Source organism: Lycorma delicatula, chromosome 1, assembly GCF_047948215.1.
Source record: "Lycorma delicatula isolate Av1 chromosome 1, ASM4794821v1, whole genome shotgun sequence".
Classification (NCBI taxonomy): domain Eukaryota; kingdom Metazoa; phylum Arthropoda; class Insecta; order Hemiptera; family Fulgoridae; genus Lycorma; species Lycorma delicatula.
In genome coordinates, this window is record NC_134455.1 from 270,298,554 (window position 1) to 270,323,424 (window position 24,871).

At 36.2% G+C, this 24,871-nt stretch overlaps 1 protein-coding gene across 1 annotated transcript in view; it reads left to right on the plus strand.

The window, feature by feature from the left end:
* Positions 1 to 23,597, plus strand: part of LOC142331420 (hydroxyacyl-coenzyme A dehydrogenase, mitochondrial-like) — a 53,589-nt gene extending 29,992 nt beyond the window's left edge. Inside the window, exons 6-8 of the mRNA XM_075377311.1 lie at positions 10,185 to 10,347; positions 16,146 to 16,262; positions 23,221 to 23,597. Coding sequence (XP_075233426.1) covers positions 10,185 to 10,347; positions 16,146 to 16,262; positions 23,221 to 23,342 — 402 coding nt within the window. The 3' untranslated portion in view covers positions 23,343 to 23,597. The remainder of the gene's footprint in view (positions 1 to 10,184; positions 10,348 to 16,145; positions 16,263 to 23,220) is intronic.
* The last annotated feature ends 1,274 nt before the right edge of the window (positions 23,598 to 24,871 follow it).

The following is a 24,871-nucleotide window of genomic DNA, read 5'->3' on the forward strand; positions in this document are numbered from 1 at the left end:
TTTTTTTTAAATATGTATTTACGATTTTAACAGTATTACATTTATTGATATTTTTTACATATACACAGTATATATATATTAATCCAATCAACCTAAGTAAAAAATAATAAAATAAAATAGGATGACACCTACCTTATTCCATAATTTAAGCAAGAGCACTTGCTCAAGTCCCTCGCATCATTAGTTGCTCTATATAATTTTTCAAATCATTCGTACCAAATTACACATAAAAATTCTATACTATACATAAAATTTAAAATTGTTAAAAGATCCTTTACCAAATTAAAATCAAAACAGAAATTATAATTAAACATTTTTAAATTTGCATATATATAAAAAAATATGAAGTCATTTAATAAGATTAAATTAAAATTCAAAATTAAAATCAATCATGAAAACAAAATAGAAATCCATGTGGACTAGCTAGCCAAAGTTATGTGACTGTACAGAGATCAAGTATTATGAATTATCAATGTCTAAAGAAGTGCTGCTATCTACAGCAGCTTTTATGATTGTCATCCTCATACGCTGTATGTCGGTTGATCAAATTAAATTTATTTTTATATTTATTTATATAAAATCTTTCTAAAATGTCAAAACCCCTATTATTTGTATTAATACTGTATTTATTAAATGCCAGTATTTCTAAATTTGTATGAATATCGGATATTGAATGTGTATTATTAAGATGATCAGAAACATTAGAGAAACACAATTTTCTACTTTTATAATATCTAAAGTTTTCATAAAATCTTGTTTTAAAAAATCTAATGGTTTTATCTTCATAAATATGGTCACAATCATTGTACTTTATTTTATAAATACCACACAAATTGTATAAATCATATGAAGCAGTACATGTATTTTATAAATGTTTTATTAAATGGTATGCAGGTTTAAATAAATTTTTATCATAAACCCGTGTTTTGTTTTCAACAATATTATTATCAGTATATACATATTTTAAATATACATTGTCAATTTTTTGTTCGTTATTTATTGGTATTAAATATGTATTATTGTTAATTTTTCACATTTGTTTCTTGTACATATTATCTACTAAAGATTCATTATGACCATTATATTTTGTGTAATTGATTGTTCTTATAACCATGTTTGTATATTTATTAACTTTGTGTGACCACAGATGATTTGAATATCTATGTATGGTGGTTTTTTGGTTTTAAGTTTCCTACATACTGGCATTATGAGTTGATTACTTTTATTCCTATTATTTATTTCAATACCAACATCTAAGTAATTATTTATTCTGTATTTTTATCAATTTCAAAAGTAATTTCAATTCATTATGGTAAGAAAAATTAGATACACTGTAACACACACAAGTGAATCTTAGAATGATGGACAGAGACAGACTGAGTGATTCTAGTGCGGATTCAGCTTATATAGTGTAGAAGGAGCCAAGTGAACCGCCAGGAGCTGTGTGAATAATACGGAGTCGAGTGACTTGTGTGGAGCCAAGTGAACCGTCAGAAGCTGTGTCTCAACATACTGCCCACAAAAAATCATATGCTGATTTTTTTTTTTTTTTTATATAATATCAAAATGAAATGTTACAATAATAATATGAAAACTACATTTCATTACTTTTGTTTTGTTCTTGTTTATTTTCATGCGATAGTTCTTACGTAGGACTTCATCCATGCCATTCATTGTTTCTTGTAAATTCTTTTTACTCCCAGCTAGAATTACTATATCATCAGCAAATCGTAGCATCTTTATCTTTTCACCTTGTACTGTTACTCCGAATCTAAATTGTTCTTTAACATCATTAACTGCTAGTTCCAGTAAAGATTAAAAAATAACGGGGACAGGGAACATCCTTGTCGGACTCCCTTTCTTATTACGGCTCCTTTCTTATATTCTTCAATTGTTACTGTTGCTGTTTGGTTCCTGTAAATGTTAGCTATTGTTCTTCTATCTCTGTATTGGAACCCTAATTTTTTAAAATGCTGAACATTTTATTCCAGTCTACGTTATCAAATGCCTTTTCTAGTTTTATAAATGCCAAGTATGTTGGTTTGTTTTTCTTTAATCTTCCTTATACTATTAATCTGAGGCCTAAAATTGCTTCCCTTGACCATATACTTTTCCTGAAACCAAATTGGTCTTCTCCTAACATTTCTTCCACTCTTCTCTCAATTCTTCTGTATAGAATTCTAGTTAAGATTTTTGATGCATGACTAGTTAAACTAATTGTTCTGTATTCTTCACATTTATCTGCCCCTGCTTTCTTTGGTATCATAACACTTTTTTTGAAGTCTGACGGAACTTCCCCTTTTTCATAAATATTACACACCAGTTTGTATAATCTATCAATCACTTCCTCACCTGCACTGCGCAGTAATTCTACAGGTATTCCGTCTATTCCAGGAGCCTTTCTGCCATTCAAATCTTTTAATGATCTCTTAAATTCAGATCTCAGTTGGGTTCCTCCCATTTCATCCTCTTCAATACCATTTTCTAATTCATTTCCACCATATAACTAACTCTTCAATATATTCCACCCACCTATCAGCTTTACCTTAAGTAAAGTTTTACTTTACTGTATTATAAATCGGTCTACCATCTTTGTTTAACACTTTTATTCGATTTTAGTTTATGCACCCCAAAATTTTCCTTAACTTTCCTGTATGCTCCGTCTATTTTACCAATGTTCATTTCTCTTTCCACGTTCTGAACACTTTTCTTTAATCCACTCTTCTTTCGCTAGTTTGCACTTCCTGTTTATAGTATTTCTTAATTGTCGATAGTTTCTTTTACTTTCTTCATCACTAGATTTTTATATTTTCTACGTTCAGCCATCAGCTGCAATATATCGTGTGAAACCCAAGGTTTCCTACCAGTTCTCTTTGTTCCAATTTTGCTTCTGCTGATTTAAGAATTTCCTCTTTTACATTCTCCCATTCTTCTTCTACATTTTCTACCTTATCTTTTTTACTCAGACCTCTTGTGATGCCCTCCCCAAAAATCTTCTTTACCTCCTCTTCCTCAAGCTTCTCTAAATTCCACCAATTCATCTGACACTTATTCTTCAGTTTTTTAAACCCCAATCTACATTTCATTATCACCAAATTATGGTCGCTATCAATGTCTTCTCCTGGATAAGTTTTGCAGTCAACGAGTTGATTTCTAAATCTTTGCTTAACCATGATATAATCTATCTGAACCTTGTATCACCTGGCTTTTTCCAAGTGTATATTCTTCTATTATGATTTTGAAATTGGGTGTTGGCAATTACTAAATTATACTTCGTGCAAAACTCTAAAACTCAGTCCCCTCTTTCATTCCTTTTGCCCAGCCCGGATTTGCCCACTATATTTCCTTCCTTGCCTTTCCAATGCTTGCATTCCAATCTCCAACTATTATTAAATTTTCATCTCCTGTTATGTGTTTAATTGCTTCGTCAATTTCTTCGTATAAACACTCTACCTCGTCATCATCATGGGCGCTTATAGGCATATAGACGTAAACAATTGTTGTCGGTTTAGGTTTCGATTTTATCCTTATTGCAATGATTCTATCGCTATGCATTTTGAAATACTCTACTCTCTTACCTATCTTCTTGTTCATTACGAAACCTCCTCCTGCTTGCCCATTAATTGAAGATTAGTTAATTATTCTAAAACCACCTAACCAAAAGTCGTTTTCCTCTTCCCACCGAACCAAATGTTTGGTTTGAAGTTTGAACCAAATGTTTGGTTCAAATGTTTGAAGTTTAAACTTCAAACATTCCACGCTACGACTCGTAGAAAGTTATTTTTTAATTTTCTGGTGACCCCTTCCTTAGTAGTCCCCACCCGGAGATCCAAACAGGGGACTAGTTTACCTCCGGAATATTTTACCAAGGAAGGCGCCTCCATCATTACTATATGAAAATGCAGAGAGCTACATTTTCTTGGAAAAAAGGCAGCTGTAGTTTTCCATTGTTTTCAGCTGCGCGGTACTCATAGGACTGAGTGATATTGACATGGTAGTTTAAGTCGTCCTGACTCACGCCCTTTACAACTACTGAAAGAGCTGCTGCCCTCTTTCAGGAATCATTCCTTAGTCTGGCTCTCAACAGATACCTCTCCGATATGGTCCCCTCACCAATGGCAAGGTCTCATGATTTATGCAGGGGGGAAAGTAGTAGTATTATTAAAGTATTAAAGTAATATTATAGAAAGAATATCTACATATATAAATTTTATATCTAAATGAAATAAAAGTTTGTTTATAAAAAAACTTTATTAAGAAAAGAGTTAACTTACATACTACATAGTACATGTTAGTGTTCATCTGCCATGAAGTGGGAGATGCAATGTGGTACATATTAAAGATGTGGAATCAGATGCCCCAGAACAAGAGATAAAAGACGCAATAGCACAGGCCGTAGGTAATGATGAAAAATTCAATGTCTCCTCAATAAGGCCGACATACAGGAAAACCAAGAATGTCACAGTAATCATGTAGCTTCGAGCAGCTTGCAAGATATTGGAGGAGAAGATCCGAATAGGATGGGTCTACTGCTGGGCCCACATTCATGAGGAGGCAGATAGATGCTGCCGCTGTTGGCATCCACGGCACTGCAGATCAGAGTGTCAGGATCCAAACAGGACGGACCTTTGTTTTATCTGTGGGGGAAGTGGCTACAAAACAGCAGCTTGTAAGGAGAACATCAAATGCCTGGATTGTGGACTATTGAATCATCGCACTGAAGGCTTGGAGTGCATATACAACAAACATGATTAGAATTTTGTTAATTAGTTTCAATGGAAGCTTGCTGTCTCACAACTTCGTTGGCTAGATATCGGGCAGGCTTGGGGCTGATTTCATCATGGTGACTGACCCCAGTAGGTACATTGTTGCAGGAAGCAACTGGTGCGCAGACACAAGAGGTGACGTAGCTATCCGAGACATCAATAGACAGATCACTTGGCAATTCCTAGAAAGGAGGGATGGCATTGTGTCTTAGGAGTTGGTAGATGCCGTGGTAATTGGAGCCTATGTCTCCCAAACTGTGTGCTGGCCAAGTATCAGGCCTTCATAGATGACCTCCATGAAGTAATAACTAGATCGACTAAGAAGACAATACTGCTGGGAGACTTCAATTGTAAATCTGTAGCAGCAGGTAGTGGTTACACTAATTGTAGGGATGAGTTGGTGATCGACTTGATGGTACTCAGTGGTTTAAATTATATAAATGACATCACCTCATGTTTGAGGCTAGGGGTCACGCTTCAGTCCTAGATTTGACAATCCTGGATGGCAGATGGGACCTGCACCAGTGTGATTGGTTTGTACTCTGGGACGACATTGCCAGTAATCATCTGGCAACCTGGCTGGAGATTAGAGATGAATCGTTCAGAAGAAGAGATCGGGAACTGCTCCCAATGCTGACTTATAGACAAGTAGAAATAGTATCCACAAATGTGGCCAGAGCTGTTAATGATGGCATTCAGTCAACATCTGAGGCCCTGCAGGCCACTCACTATAAGACAAGAAATAGGCAAGATCCCAGTTGGATGGGAGCATACTGGTACACCTGCAGATTGCCCAGTTGCGCCAGGATATGCAGCGGAGAAGAGCTCCTCATTGTAATAACCATTAAAAAGAGAGCAGAAAGATACTCAGTTATGAAATAAAGAGAAATGCAGGAAATGGTTGGACATATGTGCAGATTTGGATCGTGATCCCTAGGGGCAGGCGTATTGTATAGTAACAAAGAAGCTAGGAAGATACCTGCCCGTACTTATGGAGAAGACACTTATGGAGAGTTTCTCATCCTCTCAGACAGGTCGGAGATTATCTAAAGGATAAGTGGGCCACAGCTGATACACAACAAGGCACCTGTTTCGCAGGGGTCGGTGCTGGGGCCCCTGCTTTGGAATGGATGCAAACACATGGACTGAAACTGGTGGTTAACAAATTTGAGTTCATAACCCTAACTGGGAGACACAAGATGGGACCAATAGAACTGAGAATCAGTAACCAGCTGTTGCATCGGAGAGATAAGAGGTCAAATACCTTGACATAATAATAGATCGAGCATGCAGATTCGATGAACACATCATAGAAGTCTGTAATAATGCAGAAAGGTCAGTGAATGCCTTAAATAGAATTATATCTTTGTGGGCGCTCCTGGCTCAGTCAAATGAACAGAAATCATGTCAGTCGTAGCCTCAGTTCTTTTGTTTGTGTTGCTGGCCTGGAGCGGACAATTAACATCCAGCGAAGTCTCAACAGACTTCAGAGAATCCACCGGAGGGCATTACTAGGAGTTGTTAAGGGTTATAGAACACTTTCATACAATGCCACGTGTGTTCCTTCTGGGGTTCCCCCAGTGACTTGCTCATCTCAGTGAGAACAGAGCTGTTTACGGGAGTGAGTAAGGCGGATGCCAGATTGTCTGTTATTCGATGATGGGTTGAGAGCTGGAGGACTACTGTTAAAGTAAGCTGGACCAGAGGACTTATCCCTGACCTGGGGAAATGGCTCACTAGGGAACACAGTAAATTAAATTATCATCTGATGCAGGTCATGTCTGGACATGGCAATTTTGAGGGGTACCTGTATAGAATAGGCAGAAGGAAATTGCCAGCGTGTATGTACTGTCACGAGCAAGATTCAGCAAAGCACACCACGTTCCATTGCCAGAAATGGCAAAACTCTTGGGTCCAGGCAGGAGTCACTGACCTAATACCAAAAGAACTAGTAGATTATATGCTAGCTTCAGTGGCAAATTGGAAAGCTATTGATGGTTTAGCAAGGACGATTTTGAGGGAAGAAGATAACGAAAGACGTCGAAGGGGATTATTTTAGTTTAGGGCAGGGCAGACAGCCCCGGCATGCTGAGGTTTGTCGGTTCCAATGATCAGCCAGGGACTCCTGGAGTCTGTAGGCTAGAAAATCAAAAGACTGAGTCCCGGCTGCTGGGTGGGGCCCAGGAACGACATAATCGGGTTCAGTTCCCCCTCACTACTAGTTAGAGGTAGGCGAGAAAATGTACAGACCAAGTCCCAGTCCTTGGGGGGGGGGGCAGGAGCAGCAAAGTCGGGCCTGTGTATGTGTATCAGATATTATATATCCAATTTTACATATCAGATATAATCATATCTGATATAGATATTATTGCTAACCGAAATGAATTACGGAATTTTTATTTTATTCCATATTTTTTATTGTATATATATATATATATAAATAAATAATTACACATTCAGATACTTAGTTAAAAACATACTTATTAGAAGTACATCTGCTTAATACATGCACAGAAGAATATAGGGGAAACTGGTATAATTAATAATTGATTACGGACAAGGAGAAACAGTTCTATAGACGATGATAGTTGTTACTAATATGTCGTTAACATAAACTAAACAACAAAATGTAAAAGCTATTATTGTTTAGGCTCTTGAGTACAGTCCAGCTAAAAGTGGTAGTAATCAGAAAATACATAAATCAAAAAATTTAGTTGAATCAAGTGAAGTTGGGGAAGTAGGAAAGGCTTTGTAAGAAAAGAGGAAAGAGATGCTCTAAATTTTTTCTTGAAATATAAACTACAGACCTGTTTAAAATTGAAGAACAGTAAGAGATGTGATTGGATAAGACCTGGAAATGGGGGATAATATTAGACAGATTAATATTATCCCCCATTATTTATAATATAATTGTGGGATTATATTATAATATTATTCCACATTTATATTAATATTTATTAATAATTTGGTTTGGCAGAGATTTTTAAATAATTTTATGTAAAATTTATTTGGAAACAGGTTCTATACCTGTTTCCAACATATACATACATACATACATACATATACATTACAACCAGATGATCAGTATCTATTACTGATCATCTGGTTGTAATGTAATGTTGCTTTAATATTGCATCTATAGATAAACTTCTGTAAATGGAGAAATGAAGCTAAAACTGTTGCAGATAAAAGACTTCCTGTTATAAAGAACCAAGAATTGTTGTTTATATAGGACTGTATGAAAAAAAACATTATTTTTTATAATTATTTCAAAAGAGATAATGAAGAGATAAAGATGCTTTGATAAAATTTAAACTTAAGAATAAAAGTCAATGCTTGATTAGAATAGAAGATACTCTAATCAGCACAGAAAAGGTAAATTGTGGTGTGAGAAGACCTAGTCTGTTCCCTTTGTTTTCAATTTGTGTATAGAATGATTTAGAAATGAATGAGAACCTTTATGGTGGAATTACAATTACTATAATTTTATGGTTTTATTATTGTCCTTTTATCGAAAACTAAAAATGAGTTGTGGAAATACACGAATGAAATGGATTCGTATGTACGAAAGAAATTAAGATAGAAAATAAAAGAGAAAAAACAAATGAATTGTAATAGAAAAAAAATAATTAAAAGTTATATATTAAAATAGACAACCATAATACAAGAATGGAATGAAAGTACCGGACCTAGATAAGAAAACTACAATTTTCTGGGTACATTTTGATTTATTTTTCAACTTAGTCACCTTAAGGTCTATACACTTAGCCCAGTGTTTTACAAGAGCACTTATGCCAGTTTGGTATGTTAATTTATCAAACTCCTTAAAATAACCATCTACAGCAGCAATTACTTCATTATTGGTTGAAAATCTCTTCCCTCTACGTCACTTTTTTAGGTTAGGAAACAAGTGATAGTCACTGGGAGGAGCCAGATCAGTCTCATCAGCTGTTACAAGTTCCTCTGGGTTGTGCCAAAAGAGCTTGAGATAATCGCTTGAAATTGTTTTTCTGCACTGTTTTTGATTGGACACGCGCAAACACCGCACCCATCTAGCACACAGCTTGTTCTTGCCCAAATGTTCATAAAAAATATTGCACACATGTTCTGTTGACATGCCTACAGACTCTGCTAACTCGTCCACTGTCACTTGTCAATCTGCCAAAATGATTTTATGCACTTTTCTATCATTTCTGGCGCAGTCACTTCAGAAGAGCATCCACTGCATGGTTCATTGCTAGTGCGTGTTCAATCCATTTTTAGCGTTTTAAGTGTTGTATGTGATGGAGGAGAGTCTCCTAATGTCATATCAAGCTTTTCTTTAATTCCCTTTGCACTTAAGCCTTTCAGAGAAAAGTATTTAATCGCTGCATGAATTTACAGTTTTTCCATTTTCCAGAAAACACCCAATTCTTCACTTTGACAGATTGTAAATACTATAATAAATGATACAGTGCTTTGAAATTCTTATAGTAAACTAATGAAGAATGGAATCATACAAAGCCATTAAGAAATTAAGTGTACTAATACCGTCTGTGTGAGGCCCCCAACTTTCAACTCCACCCTCATATAACAGAGGTAAAAGAATTTTCTTAATTAATACTTCAAGTGCCATGGACACTCATTGAGACTATAATCTCTCATTGATAATATAAACTCTCACTGATAATATAGTCTCATTAAAACTGACAGAAAATGGTAAGCACATAGTATTACAAATTAAAGTTAGAAAAACTGATAAACCTGTAGCATTTCATAATGCAATTTTGATTCAGCACTGTTATATATTGTGTTCTTGTTTGACGATCTAGTAATACAAATTAAAATATTTAGAAAAATATTATTAAAACAAATTAAAACGTCATAAGCAAATATAAAAATTTTTTCACTTTTTCTTTTTACTACAAATAAATAGTTAATGTAACTTTTTTTAATATTTATTCGAAGATTTAAGAAATTGAGCAAGACATTGGAATGTTTAAAATTGTTTAAAGTGTCATATTAATAATATATAGATATACAATAAATATATATATTTATATATCAGGTGTAATCAAAAAGTACCCAACCTTGGCTCGTAAAAATGAAAATACGTAACATATTTAATTCAATAACATGTCTCATTCAAAGTAGGTTTCTTTTGATATGACACACATAGCTCAGCAATGCAAATTCATTTTTAGTGAACGCCATAAATCCTCTTGTCACATTTATTTTGACGTTTTCTCTGTCTTCAGTCAGGTTTCTTATTCTTTAATAATTAATTTTTTAATGGTTTATCATTAGTGATTTCTACAAATCATAACTGTAACAGTTTTTACAAATTTACATAATAATAGATTGAATATGTTCATTAGATATTCAGTTTATCAGTTTTGCATCAAATTGTGTTTATTTTTATTTGTGTGTTTGCTTTAGGTAATTAGAACTGTTGACACTTCAGATGATACATATAATAAGGCGATGGAATGGGGCAAATCTGTTGGTAAAGTGCCCATCACATGTAAGGACACACCAGGTTTTGTTGTTAATCGTCTTTTGGTCCCATTATTGTGTGAAGCAGTCAGAATGATGGAACGAGGTTAGTGTGAGTGTAGCATTTCAAGTGATGAATAGATTGCATCATTATTGGATATGAGATTTTCTGGTATAGGTTTATCTGATAATGTAATATCAAAATCTTTTTGTTAATTTTGTTTTAAATATGAAATTTCCTTGTTCAGAATACCAGGAAGGAGTATGGATAATTTTCATGCCTATTTTAAAATTGAACCTGACTATTAATTTAAAGGCATCGTATAAAATTTCATTCTGTTTTACTTAAAGAAATTTCACCAGCAATAATACAACTAGTACAGTATACAGTACGGTATTGTACAGTAGTAATACAGCATTAGTTAAGGACAAGCTTAACTTTAAAATATGAGATCGATTACTGCATGCATGCCTTTACCTTAATCGGTTCAGTTGAGTCATTTATTTTTACTATTTCAAATTCAAACAGAATTCAGTTTAAACTTGAAACCCCATGTAGGAACCTTTTGAATGCATTGAACACTTTTAGTTTATTCAGTTTAAAAAATTATCATATTAGTTACATTTTATGTATTACATTAATTACGTTATTACATACTGACAAGTACTAAATTAAAAAGACTATTACGGAATTTATAAGGAAAATATCTTTTGAAAGAATTATTTTTTTTTTATTTTATTAATAAAATAACCCTTCATTAATTTTTTTGTAGTAAACTTGGTTACTTTTTTAAATTTTCTTAACCGGCTAAAAAAAATAAAATAGCTTACCATAACTTATAATTTCCACTGTCTCCTTCAAAGTAATCCCCTTAGGCATTGATACAGTGATCCCAATGTTTTTTTCTATAATTCCATGCATCCCTGGAAGTCTGCAGGTGTAAGTGTTTGAAGCATGTTCTGCGTTTCTTCCTAAATCGCTTGAATTGTGTTAAAACGACAGCCTTTCAATTGAAATTTTGTTTTCAGAAAGAGAAAAAAGTCCCATGGGGCAAGGCCAGGTGAATAGGGTGAGTGGGGAATCACTACCATCTTTTTGGGAGCCAAGAAATTTTGAACGGCTAGCGATGTGTGCGCGGGCGCGTTGTCATGGTGCAGAACCCAGCTGTTGTTACCCCCACAGATCTGAACGTTTGCGCCTAATGCTTTCACATAACCACTTCAAAACTTCACAATAGAACATCCATTGACAGTTTGACCAAGAGGAACAAATTCCTTATGGAAAATGCCTTTGATTTCGAAAAATACAATCATTATGGATTTCACGTGCTGCGAACTTGGCGTGCTTTTTTTGGCCACAGTGAACTTGGCGACTTCCACTGCAACAACTGCTGCTTAGTTTCAGGGTCATACCTGTACACCCATGTCTTATCACCAGTTATGATGTTGGAGATGAAGTTAGGGTCATCTCTTGCTGAATTTTTCAATTCACTACAGACAGCTACATGATTTTGTTTCTGGTCGCTGTTCAAGTCTCGGTACAAATTTTGCAGCAATACGTCTCATGTTCAAATTGTCTGACAAGATGCATTGCACGGACCCATATGCCATTTGTACAATTGCACAAACATCATGGATTGTTTGTCTACGATCTGCAACAATAGTCTCTTGCACTTTCGCAATGATTTCCGGTGTTGCACTTGTTGATGGTCTTCCTGAATGCTCATCGTCATTGACTGTCGTTCGTCCATCTTTGAATCGTTTGTACCACAAAAAAGTTTTACTTTTACTCTTAGCATTGTCACCAAATGTTTCCACAAACATGCGATGGGTTTCTGCACCAGTTTTCTTAAGCATGAAACAAAATTTGATGTAGGTTCTTTGCTCTTTAAAATCTGCCATTTAGAACTTCACCAAAGCAGTAAAACACAACCGCACGAAAGTCAACAATGCAGCCTCTCACCAGCACAGCTGTTGGAACACTGATTCACAAACAATACTGTTAGCCACATCTAGCGGCAGCAGGTCGTAGCAGCAATGGTTCGCCCACAAAATTCAAATTCGCCAAACTTTTGGGTAGCACCTCGTGTATATACGACGTGCAACAATAAAGTAATGAGACTGATGTGAAAAAAAATGTTGCTTACCGTTTTAGTCATGTTTAGTGTTGTCTCCTTCAAAGTAGTTCCCCTCTGATTGCACACACTTATTCCAGCGCTTCTGCCATTGATGGTAACATTTCTGGACTCATCTTCTGTAATATCCTCCAAGACCCTCGTCACAGCTTTTTGGACATCTTGTGTTGTTTGAAAATGGTGTCCCTTGACTGCCATTTTGACTCTTGGAAATAGAAAAAAGTCGCGCGGAGTGATATCTGGTGAATAAGGTGGCTGTGGTAGTACGGAAATTTGTTTTGAGGTTAAAAATTGCTGTACTGACAGAGCAGTATGGGATAGCACATTATCGTGATGCAGAATCCAATTATCAGCAATGTTGACACGGACACAAAGAACATGTTTACGAAGTCTTTCTAAAATTTCTTTGTAGAAATATTGGTTACTGTTTGTCCAGGAGGCACCCACTCTTTATGAACAATTCCCTTGGAATCGAAGAAGCACACAAGCATGCATTTCACTTTTGACTTTGACATGCGAGCATTTTTTGGTCTGGGTGATCCCTTTGAGCACCATTGCGAACTTTGGCGTTTTGTCTCTGGATCGTATTGAAAAAACCAACCTTCATCACAAGTGATAACACTGCTCAACAAATCTGGATTGATTTCCGTTTGCTCTAACAGATCGGCTGCCACATTTTCCCGTCTTTCTCCCTGTTGTTGTGTGAGATTTTTGGGGACCATTTTTGCACAAATCTTTCTCATACCAAGATCTTCAGTTAATATTAGACGAACCGTTTCTCGATTGATGTTGAGCTCTTCTGCAATAATTTTCACGGATAATCTTCGATCAGATCGTACGATTTCACGCACCCGGATCAAATTGACATCTGTCCGTGAGGTTAATGGTCGTCCACTGCGGTCTTCATCTTCAACATTCGTTCTGCCTTCACTAAAAATTTTATGCCACCGACAAACTTGAGCTCTTGACATAACCTCCTCTCCAAAACCCTTCTGAAGCTTACCATAAGTTGTCGTCGCGTTTTCACCCGATTTAACGCAAAAAGAAATGGCATACCCTTGCGCAATATTTTGCGGTTTCATTTCTGTGACGAGAGACACAATCACGTGTTCACTTATTACAGCACAACTCACGACTGAGCAGTTGCATCAATGTGCCGCTTGGACTAGAAGTAGCTTATAGACCAAGGTCAAAGATGGTGTGCCTACGCAAGCTGCAGGGTTGCCACATCTTGCAAAGAAAAATCAGTCTCATTACTTTATTGTCGCACCTCGTATATATATATATTTTTTTTTATATGTAAAGTGTCATTCACGGGAACCGGATGTTTTTAAAATAATCATAAAAAATTGAATATTTACTTTAAAAAGGTTTTATTGGTACTGAAACACTTGTTAAATCAAAGCATTTGTTACTTAATCATGAACGAAAAATTATGTCCAGCAAGTGATGTCCGTTTTGGGCAATACATTGTTGTAGTCTTTCACGGTAACTGGCCTCAATTCTTTCATGTCTACATCAATCTGGGTGACGTGATGACGAATTGCGATCTTTAGGTCCTCCAATGTACGCGGTTTATTGCCGTACACACGCGATTTCAGAAACCCCCACAGAAAAAAATCACAACTACTCATGTCGGGGGACCGAGGGGGCCAAGGAATTTCGCCGAATCTGAAAACGATCCGTCCTGGAAACAAGTTACGGAGAACAGCCATCGTTGCCCTCGCTGTGTGCACTGTAGCTCCATCCTGCTGGAATAACACATTTTGAAAATCGATTCCCCGGTTTCGTAATTCAGGGATGAAAAACGTATTCAACATCGCAATGTAATGATCAGCTGTTACAGTTACAGCAGCGTCATTTTCTTCAAAAAAATATGGTCCAATAACATCGACATTTCCTATTGCACACCAGACAGTCACCTTTGGGCTATGAAGTGGTCTCTCGTGAAGCTGATGTGGGTTTCTTTCTGCTCAATACCGGCAATTCTGTTGTTGACGAAGCCATTCAGATGAAAATGGGCTTCGTCACTCATTAACAATAGCAAATTTTCATTTTCTTCAAAAATGGTAAGCATTTGTCGACAAAATTGTAATCGCTGCGTGAAATCTTGCTCGTTTAACTGCTGCACGACGGCTATCTTGTAAGGATGGAAATGCAGGTCTGTATGCAGAATTCGTCTTACCGTACTTGTGCTCATTTGAAGCGCTGCTGAATGCCTCTGAATAGAGCAGCGTGGGCTTCTGACAATGGCTTCCCTTACTCGTTCGATGTTCTCCGGAGTGCTAGCAGTTCGTCGGGGACCCAGTGGTTTTTTCTTCAATATTGAACCACTTGTTATTGTGTTACGAGAAGGGACACTTGCATTACAATAGATATTAAACTGACGGCGGAAATCTCGCTGAACAGCAGTTAGATTCGTCATTTCGTACAAAACTGTCATACGCGTACAGGCGTTGGTCTAGCGTCCACAGCTCCATCTCAACGACTAATATGTAAATGCTATGAACAAAGGAAACATCAGACACCAGCCACGTGCCCCTCCCACCACGAACGCCCGAGTACAACCCACTTCAAAAACATCCGGTTCCCGTGAATGACCCTGTACATACATCAGGGATGCCATGTAGCATCCCTGCCACAGCTTTGCCTTCTCTATATGGTTACTTGCATTTCCTGTAGGTCAATTTTTTTTGTATGTATTTTAGTCAAGTAACCAGAGGCAGTAGATCACACATACAGTAACAGTGGCAGTGGATGTTTTGGTTGAGCTGCCACACTGTACACAATCACACCCCTTAAAAAAACTAAATTCAAAATACCCAAAAATGGTTTTTAGATATTTATCTGAAGAGTATTTGCAAACCCAAATATATGTATATATATGTTATTTTACAGAAATTAATCTTTTTAAGATTCATATTATTCCTCTGTGTTAAATTATATTTTAAATTACATTAATATACCACCTAGTACAGAATATGAGATTAGACATATCTTACTTTAATTACACCATGAAAGTTCATTCACAAGATCTCACATCCTCAGTCATGATTGACATATTTAATTAAACTTTACGTTAAAATTATTAAAATAATGAAAATTATAATAAATAGATAGCATATTTATTATATTTGAGGTAGCAGTGCTCGCATAATAAATTAATACATAACAGTCACTGAAAACCTCTTGCAGTCGCTAAAAACCATTACTACATTCTGTAACACTAATATCAGAAATATTATCATCTATTGATGACATACTGCTTTACTTTGGCTTTATCCAGTTAGCGTACACATATTGAAAAAAAATTTTACAAATACTGCATTTAATTTTTATTTCCTAGAATTATTTATTGGTTTCACAGAGCTTTCATTTTACTAAATTTATATTTTTTAGTTTTTATTACCTGAAGCTTTAATTGCCCAATGATTTTTCTATTGGGTTGATTTTTTTCTCTTCTTTATTAAAACTGACTAAAAAATTGTTTTATATTGTTACCAATTATTAGATAAATTTAGTTATTTTGTTTCAGCATGTTATCTGAAACTGCAGTTTTAAGGTTTTTCATTTTGTTGATTATGTAGTTTTGTTCACACATGGTCTCCAATAAAATAGCCACTAACCACTTCAATAAAATTCCAATTAATTAGCTGCAGTAACTACGATTATGTAATCATATAACACTTAAGAAGTATAACTTCCTTCAGTGAAAAATATTTTAGCTCACTTTTATTTTTTATTTTTACTTACAATATATTTATTTCAGGTGATGCATCAGCAAGAGATATTGATACTGCTATGAAACTAGGAGCAGGTTATCCTATGGGACCAATTGAATTGGCCGACTTCGTGGGTCATGACACTACTTTGTCTATAGTTGAAGGTCAGTTCATTTTATTTCACATTATTTGTGATACTTTAATTATACTTATTTAGAGTGTCTTGTTCAAAAGATTTTGATTTCTTAACTGTTTTCCTAAATAATATACATCTAATTGTTGTATTAGATATGGGATGACTGGGACAGGGAAAAAATAAAATGTTTTGAGATCATCTTCATTAAAGTATGGCTTGCATAAGGAAGTGGGGATTAGTGACCTTCAGCATCCATTTTCCTTTCAATTCTGTGAACAATGCATTGAACTACACCACATTTTCTCTCTTGAATTGGTTTTTAAAAATGCTTAGTTAGTTGTAAGGTAGAGCATTTATTTGATCATCATTTGAAGATTGTTTATATTATACCCAATAAATTTGAAGATTGTTTATATTATTGCCTCTTGGAAGGCAATCATGCAGAGTATGATAGAAAATTTTAGGACAGGTTTGGTAATGAAAAGAAACCACCCAATAGATTATGAACAATCCATACATGATAGAATACAATCTTCTGCCAAACTACTGTAGTCCCTTCTTGCATGCCACTTCATTAGGCATTCTGATCACAGCATTCAATGAATCTTATCATGGATTTACCTTTGCAAAACGGTAGTTGTATAGCAGTTAACTGAAAATGAATGGGCCAGCCAGCCACAAATCATTTGCTGAAAACATTGTTTTCAGAGGATACATGATAATCATTACAAATTACATTACTTAATTACTTGTCAGAATGAATCAGGCAGCAGAAGTTTTGTTATTGGGAAACTAAGATTTTCATTATCGTTCTTCCCCATGAGCATTACCATTTTGAATACATGGTTGCTAAGTAAACTTCCTTGTCATAGGAGACTGCATATCTTTGAGCAGAATGAACAGTTAGTTCAATCCATTACATCCAACTGTTGTGATATTTCCTTTCTCTGGAGCTTACCAGATTTGATATTGATACAGTTATATTAAGACAGTCCAATCACAATACAAGATATTCAATAACTATTGAGAGGGGAAGATTATTCAGGTGTCATGTTCTAATATTTTACCTCAAAAGTAAAATATATTTAAAACTCATTTGAAAAAATGAAAGCCAATATTCGAAAAGAGATTTTGGAGTTCCAATTTAAATTGCAGGATGTGCAACAAAAAATTTTAAAACCAGGCAGTAAAAGTTCAGACATCATTTTAATGTTGAATAATAATGATTGAATGACCCCAAATGATACAAAAAATGAGTCATCAGCTTATTTAATGTAAGAACAAATGTTAGCAAAAATTAATGTTTGTATAAATGGCATGATTTTCCTTTAAATTTATGTACATATTGTATAACAATTAACGGTACTTATCAGTTACACGGGACCCGTACTGAAATCCAATTGTTTTTTGTGTTTTACTTGTTCTAGGTTTGCAACTCGACACAATAAGACTTATATACATGTAACTTATTGTTTATAATCTTTATTTTTAAAGTTAAATCGAGGTTAACAAGCGATGGTAATGTTTTATTAGATTATGTTGAGTATATGTGTCATTTGTGTAGTAAAGAAGTTCATCTCCCCATGTTTTCTTTTCGTCCAAACATCTAAATCAGTAATTAATCTCTTAGTCCAAGCAACATCATTCCTGTCTTCCACCTTTCTCACCATGCTTCCCCTACATTTGCCTCTGCCTCATTCTTCCCCATGCCCTCATAAAGAAGCTCATGCTCCCTAATCATAAGATTGATTGGCAAAACTGAGGCCAACACACGCCGAACTGTATGACATTGTTCTATATCCTGCTGTGATGCCCAACAACATGCGCCGATGAATGCTCTGCAGACATACCTGGTTGCTTGACTCTCACTGGTGCAGCATATAACAGAACGGAAGTGATAGACGACATTATTAGCCTACGTTTGGATGCCTGTGGGGCTGCTTGGTTAGTAATCAACATATTTAAGGTCTTCTCTGCTTTTGGGCAACTCTCTACTATGTGTTGACTGAACTTGCATGCATTGTTAATATGTATGCCCAGATACTTAACCTCATTTCTGCTGTGCCATGACTGTCCCCTCACCATGAGATTTATTCTGCCAATTGACCTTCTTCCCGTTAATGTAATATAAATGCATTTTTGTGGGGATCGGTCTAATCCATGCCTTCATATCCAATCGCTAACTGTATCTTAAGCCTTGTTACCTCTTTCTTCTAGCTCAGCCTTTGTTTTGCCGTTGATCAGGATGGCAAGGTCATAGGCGTAGTACGCCACAGTTTTAGTTTTCATCAGTAAGGGTAGACTGAGCACACCATCATACACTAGAAGCCAGAGCAAGAGCAGGAGCTCCAAAACCAGACCCTGCAGTACGCCTCCAAAGATCTGAAACCTTGGCCTTCCACTCTGGGTGTCCGCAACAATCCACCTGTCAGACAAGTATTTAGTGATCTGTTTCCTGAGATAAGCACTAATTCCTTTTGTTGCTAGCGCAGCCATGATGGAATCCCATGTTAGTGATCAAAACACATTGCACATGTCTAACAGAATTAACGTTGGCATTTTTCTAGTCTGCTTGGTCCCCTGTCTCTCACGGGCAGCCCAATTCACCACCTTCCATATTGCCTTCACTGTGGAACAGCCCTGCCAACAGCCATACTGATTTTCATGCCCGCACCCGCATTAAGCTCCTCTATCACACGGGACACGAGCATCCTCTCAATAGCCTTGTCCATATTGTTTATTAGGCATAACGGCCAGTACTCTGGATTCACTTTGTCACCACCTTGTTTAGGGAGGAACACCAATCGTGAATTTTTCCAGCACTGGAAAACACCTATTCTCAAATCCATAGTTGGCAATGTCTGTTATTTCCCATGGGACATTTTTGGCTAATCCCTTAATCACTGTGGCCAGTATGCCATCAGGCCCAGGACTCTTTTATCTTTCAGTTGGAGGATAGCCACGGTTACCTCGTCTTGGGTGAAGCGCTTTCGGTCACAGTCAATATATTTTGGAGCACCACTCCTTTCCCAAGGGAATTATTTATTGTCTTGCAGTATCCTCCGTGAGTACAGGTAGGTGCCAACCAAACCGCTTCATAGCTATCTGATAGGCCCACGGAATCAGAGTCAGGCTCACCACAAAGTTCTCGCCAATTGTTTATCTTTGATTGTTTGATCTCAAAATTCAATGAACTTCTTGCAGCCTCTTTGTAATCAACCCCTCCAGCTATTCTTAATTGCTGCTTTTGGCATTGTAAATGCTGAAAATTCCCACCTCATCTGTGCAATTCGCTCCATCCACCAATAAACCGGGTGAAATCTGTTATTGCTCTGTGGGATCTGCGAAATCCCATGAACTATCACATCCTGGATGATCTCCGATGATAATCTCCTCCCGTTGCTGATTTGTCTTACACATTTGGACCACTGTTACCACTTGTTTCTGCGACAACCTCAGTGGCTTCTGCGAGGGAACCATCCAAAGCTGTGGTTCCTCAATTTCAAGAAGCGTAGCGAAATGATTGCATGCTGTCTCATCCTGAAGAACCTTCCAACTACATCTGGTGTGATCTCACCTACCGTCCAAAATCGTCAAGTCCAGGACCAAAGTATGCCCTCTTGCCTCATAAGTCGGTGTTTGGTCATTTAGACAATAAAGACCATTCATCTTCATAAGCTCCAAAAAGACTTCGCCTCTTCTGTTCGTATAAGAACTGCCAGCAACTACAGTTTTACAAATCAAGTCGCCTATCAAGATTGTCTTCTTGGTCGATCCGGCTATGACGTCTTGTAGTCTCCCCATAAATGCCTCGAACTCATGATATTCACAATTTGGGCTGATGTAGGCCCCAATCAACAAGGCTTCTGGTAACTCTACTGCTATCACACCATCTCCTCTATAATGAAACAACTGCCAGCTGCTTTTGCCGCTTAGATTCTGGATGGCGACGTCGCCCATCTTATCTGAACACCAAATGCTTGTGGCCGCAGTAAATCTATTAGGCTCTGTTGTTACGAGGATGTCTGCCCTGAAACCCCTTGCCATTTCTCCCACTAAATTGTGAGAGAGAATACTACAATTTGCATTAGTTAGAACCAATTTAATCATTTTTATTTGAGCTGTACGTTGTACCTCCTGTGCAGTGATCTACAGTATTGCAGTCAAGACATCTTTTTCCTTCACGGCATTCCCTAATCTGTGGCCTTTGCCTCCCGCAGTTATAACAAATTGGAACCCTGACACTCAGCACTCCTGTGCCCAGAGCTCCAGCATTTGTAACATCGATAACTTTCTTCCCTGATATAAGCTCGGCAGTGAACCCAAGCAATTTTTATCCTTTTCTGTATAAGTTTACAGGCTGTTCTGTAAAACGTGATGACAGTCATGTTTTGTGTGTCGCCATACGCTCTCCTAATTGATGTTAATCAAAAGTTTTTATGCTTACTGACAACTTCAGCAATATCCTCGGATATCTCATGCTCAGTAGTCTGCACATCTACATCTCTGACGTGGACAACCGCTCTCCTATCACCTCTGATACACATATCTATCTGCAGCTCCATCACTTTATCTCTGAGGGCCGCAGTGAACTGCTCCGCATTCTGCAAGCTCTTAATTCTTACTTGGAGTTCATCATTCCTTCCTTTCCTTAAGGAAAGGACCTTCCTTAGTTACGGATGATTTCATGGTCTTTAGTAATTCTGCACATGACTTGCCCTGTGCCCGTACCACAACTACTCTGCTGTCATCGACTGGGGGAGTTGATCTTTCAAGCTGAGGCCAATCTCAACCTTGATTAGCCAGATGTTTCCATTGACCCAGGAATCACAACCACCGCTAGTTCTTTGCTGTTCTTGAACAAATACACTAGCATCTTTCTCACCACCATACAAACCGGTCCACTGAGCAATACAAACACTGGTGATGCTAACCTTGCCAAAACGCGCCTTAACGACCTCAGAAGAGTAGCCGATGTCTCATGGTCACTGCCCTTGTTATTGCAGAAAATCCTAAACTTATTGCGCTGAGCTGATTTCACATCTTCTCCCATGAGGAAGAAAACATCTCTAGCGACATCGCCTGTCTTAAATTTTGGCACTCTTGAATTAACATCGTCCATCTTCTGCTTGTTGACCAAGTCAATAAAATGATATGTGTCGTCACCATTTTCAGCAAGTGTCTTGAGCTGTCTTAATTCTGTTCAATGTCACTGACAGCCACCTACACGGGAGTAGATCTAGAAGTTCTGTGTCAGTTAATTCTCGCTCCAATATGTCCCCAAAGTCTGATTCCTTGTGTGGATCAGTCTGCATGACCACCGTTAATGGCAAAGACACCGCTGACAGTTGTTTTAATCCACTATATATTGCAGTCACCCTATTCTCATGGTTGTAAATTCACACACCCGTAATTCTGCTTCAACGTCAAAATAGCTAATCCTAACTGTTTAGTTAGCTCCATAAAGCCAACCACTGTCTCCTCTTCAGAAGACACCTGTCAGATACGTTTTTTTCTTTTAACGTCAGTAACCTTACGTTGCAGTGTTCCAGGAGCCCAGGAAGTACTTTGATCAGTCCCCTCTTCATGGGAATCGACCTACGCCAGATCTGATATTTTTGTCATACCTGCTTCAAATCCCTAGTATTTTGATACCCCACAAGCCTAGGTTTGAGGGGAGTCCAAAAGGTGGGATCGGTGGGAAGGGGTAGGTAGTTTGTATAATCCCAAAAACTTTGGGGGGAATGGGTCCAAAAAGTTTTTTTGGGGGGATTCAAAAATGTAACCACAAAAAAGGTTCAAAAAATTTAAGGATGGAAAAGGGTCAGGGGGTCTGGAAGGACCCGGGGCACAATGATCCTGGGTAGTTTGGGGATCGGAGGTATGGGGTGGGAGTTATAAGGAAAAAGGTGGTCAATTGGCCTCAACACTTAGAAAAATTTTGCTCAAGTATAACTACAAAAAATTTTACAAGTTTTTTTTTGTTTACCAGTAAACAGCCTACGTCATAAGCCAGTTGCAACTTGCTAGTAGTAGGACTTTGAAAATTTTCTCTCTTATATAGCCTAGATATGTATAAACTCAAATATATATAAATCACTGTATTTACACATACCGCAATTCTACTTATCCACAATGGTTCAAAACCTTGGGGTGTCCCAACATCACTAATACTGATCACAACCCCAAATAGTCCACTAGATAACTCACTATATTATCACAAGCTTAGCTTCAAGTATCATTATAACCAAAAATGTTTTATTCTCAGAAAATATGTAATAAAAAGAGTATTCTGTATCAGATTGCCATAAAATTTTGTGTCCATATCCAATAAATACTATCCAACAATAATCAATGTCCATATCCGTTAAAATAACCAAAAAACCCAATCAAAACTATATAAAACGCAGAGCAATTACAACACGTGTTTCCACAATGAAGTCACCAACTCGACATGTATAAACTAATAAGAATTCAATGATCATTACATTCTTTGATGTCAATGACATTACCTACAAGAAATGCAATCCTCAGAGCTAATGATGATGCAAATTCATTTCAGAATTATTAAGTAGTTACAGCAGAAGTATGGTAAAAAGAAATTGTCAAATTATGTAACTGTAAGTCGATACTCTGTAAAGCTATGATTACAAATGGCTTTGTTAATGGTAGTTTTTGGGCCTGTGAAAATACGAAGGTCTAAATCCTTGAGAATTATGCTTGTTACTGTAGTTAAACTTCATTATAAAAATGTGATGCTGTTTAGAAAATTAGTAAAATTTGATTGAGATCCTGAACATGCTGACAAAAATCTAGTACTTTTCTGCGTAATTGGTGGTATTTGGAATCAAATTTTCGTTTGAAGGTAACAGTAGTAATGAAACATTTGTGAACATATTTTTTTTAATACAGCACCAAATAGCTTAAATGAAAATGTATGTTTTATTTGTATTTTTATACTTATAATCTTTTTAATGTATTCACAGGTTGGCATAAGAAATTTCCTAGCAACCCTCTTTTTGAACCATTAAAGTCTATGCAAGAGCTTGTAAAACAAGGTAAACTTGGTGCAAAAACTGGAGAAGGGTATTATAAATACAACAAATGAATGCTTAACTGTAATCAATTACTATAACAAGTGCTATTATAATAGGGTGCTTAAATATCAGATTAATAATTCAGAAATATTTTCATAAATCAGTTATTTTGTAATTTTTTTTACATTGTAGATAGATTTGGTTGTTTGGTGGTTTATATATTTTTTTTAATAATAAAGTACTGTTTTTATAACTTGCTGTACTTCTGCAACAATTACTGATTGGATCCAGTTTATGTATGATCCAAATTAAATAATTCAATGCAATTCTTTATTTGTTAAAATAAAAAATTACCCACACTCTCCGATTCCTTATCCATCATTATGGTTCGTTGGCAACAGCATGAAGGATTGCCTGTAGAGATGGAAGTACGGCAAAGACTTGCATGCCCTAGAACCATTTAAGTTGTCACTGTGAAGGCTGTGTAGGAACTAAAAATTAACAGTTTACATTGCAATAGTAGAGTTATCATAGAGGCCTAGCAAGCTGGTTAAAAATAAATCAAAGTAAACAGATCTCAGAAAGGTCAGCATTGAAGTAAATAAAAGTGAAAATGAAAAAATAATTAGCACATTTAACACTGATGAAGCTATTAATTGTGATTATGATTAAACAGTAAAAATAATGAAGAAATATTAATAAATGATGTTAAGGTTAAGAAAAAGAAGTACCATTAGAAATGATTTGGTCCATGAAAACAGTATTAAAAATGCAAATATAAATCTTAAGGAAATCTTATTAGCTTGAAAATGAATTTATAATATTCATGAAAATAAGTTCTAGTTAAAATTTTATGCAACCCCAGTGACAGTGAGCATATAAATAAATTTGTACTGATTATTATAATGTAATTTATTTTATTAAATAATTGTACTTTATAACCCTACACTTCTTTTCTACCTTTTCCTTTTACTACACTTCTCTAACTCTTTTCCTTTTAACTCAAGATCATTGGATCTTTTGGTTAGGACATGATTAAATATATGCATATAAGAATTGTTGATTCATTAAATCAAGGAAATAAAGTGCTGCAAAGTCCCATAAAGTCCTTTTGTTTGGCGCAGCACAGTTTGGAGTCGCTTACAGTGTTAATTCATTCATTGGTGAAACTGGTAAGGGGCTCCTCTACCTTTGTACTACACAAGACAGAAATTCTATCCAGGATTTTACTTAAGTTGACCACTTCTCCAGTAATATGAATACCATCTGTAGGTTGTTTGTAAAGCTTTTCAGGTATGTGGTGGTCAGGAGGTTGGACCATATATGGGTGTTAACACTGGCAAACTGCAAGATTGACGCTGGTGTTTGAGGGAAAGTGAATAGTTACACAAGAGGATTTTATATAAAGATTGCAATATCTGTACGATGTCACATTCTTTTATTGATCCAAATGTAGCTTTCACACATTGTATAAGGCGTGTTTTAAAGGAACAGTGTTGAAATTAAAACAAAACCAAAAATATGAACAAATTTACTGCGCATAGAAACATTTATTTACTATTTTTTCTACATAGCTGCCTTTTTTTAACACATTTTTCTT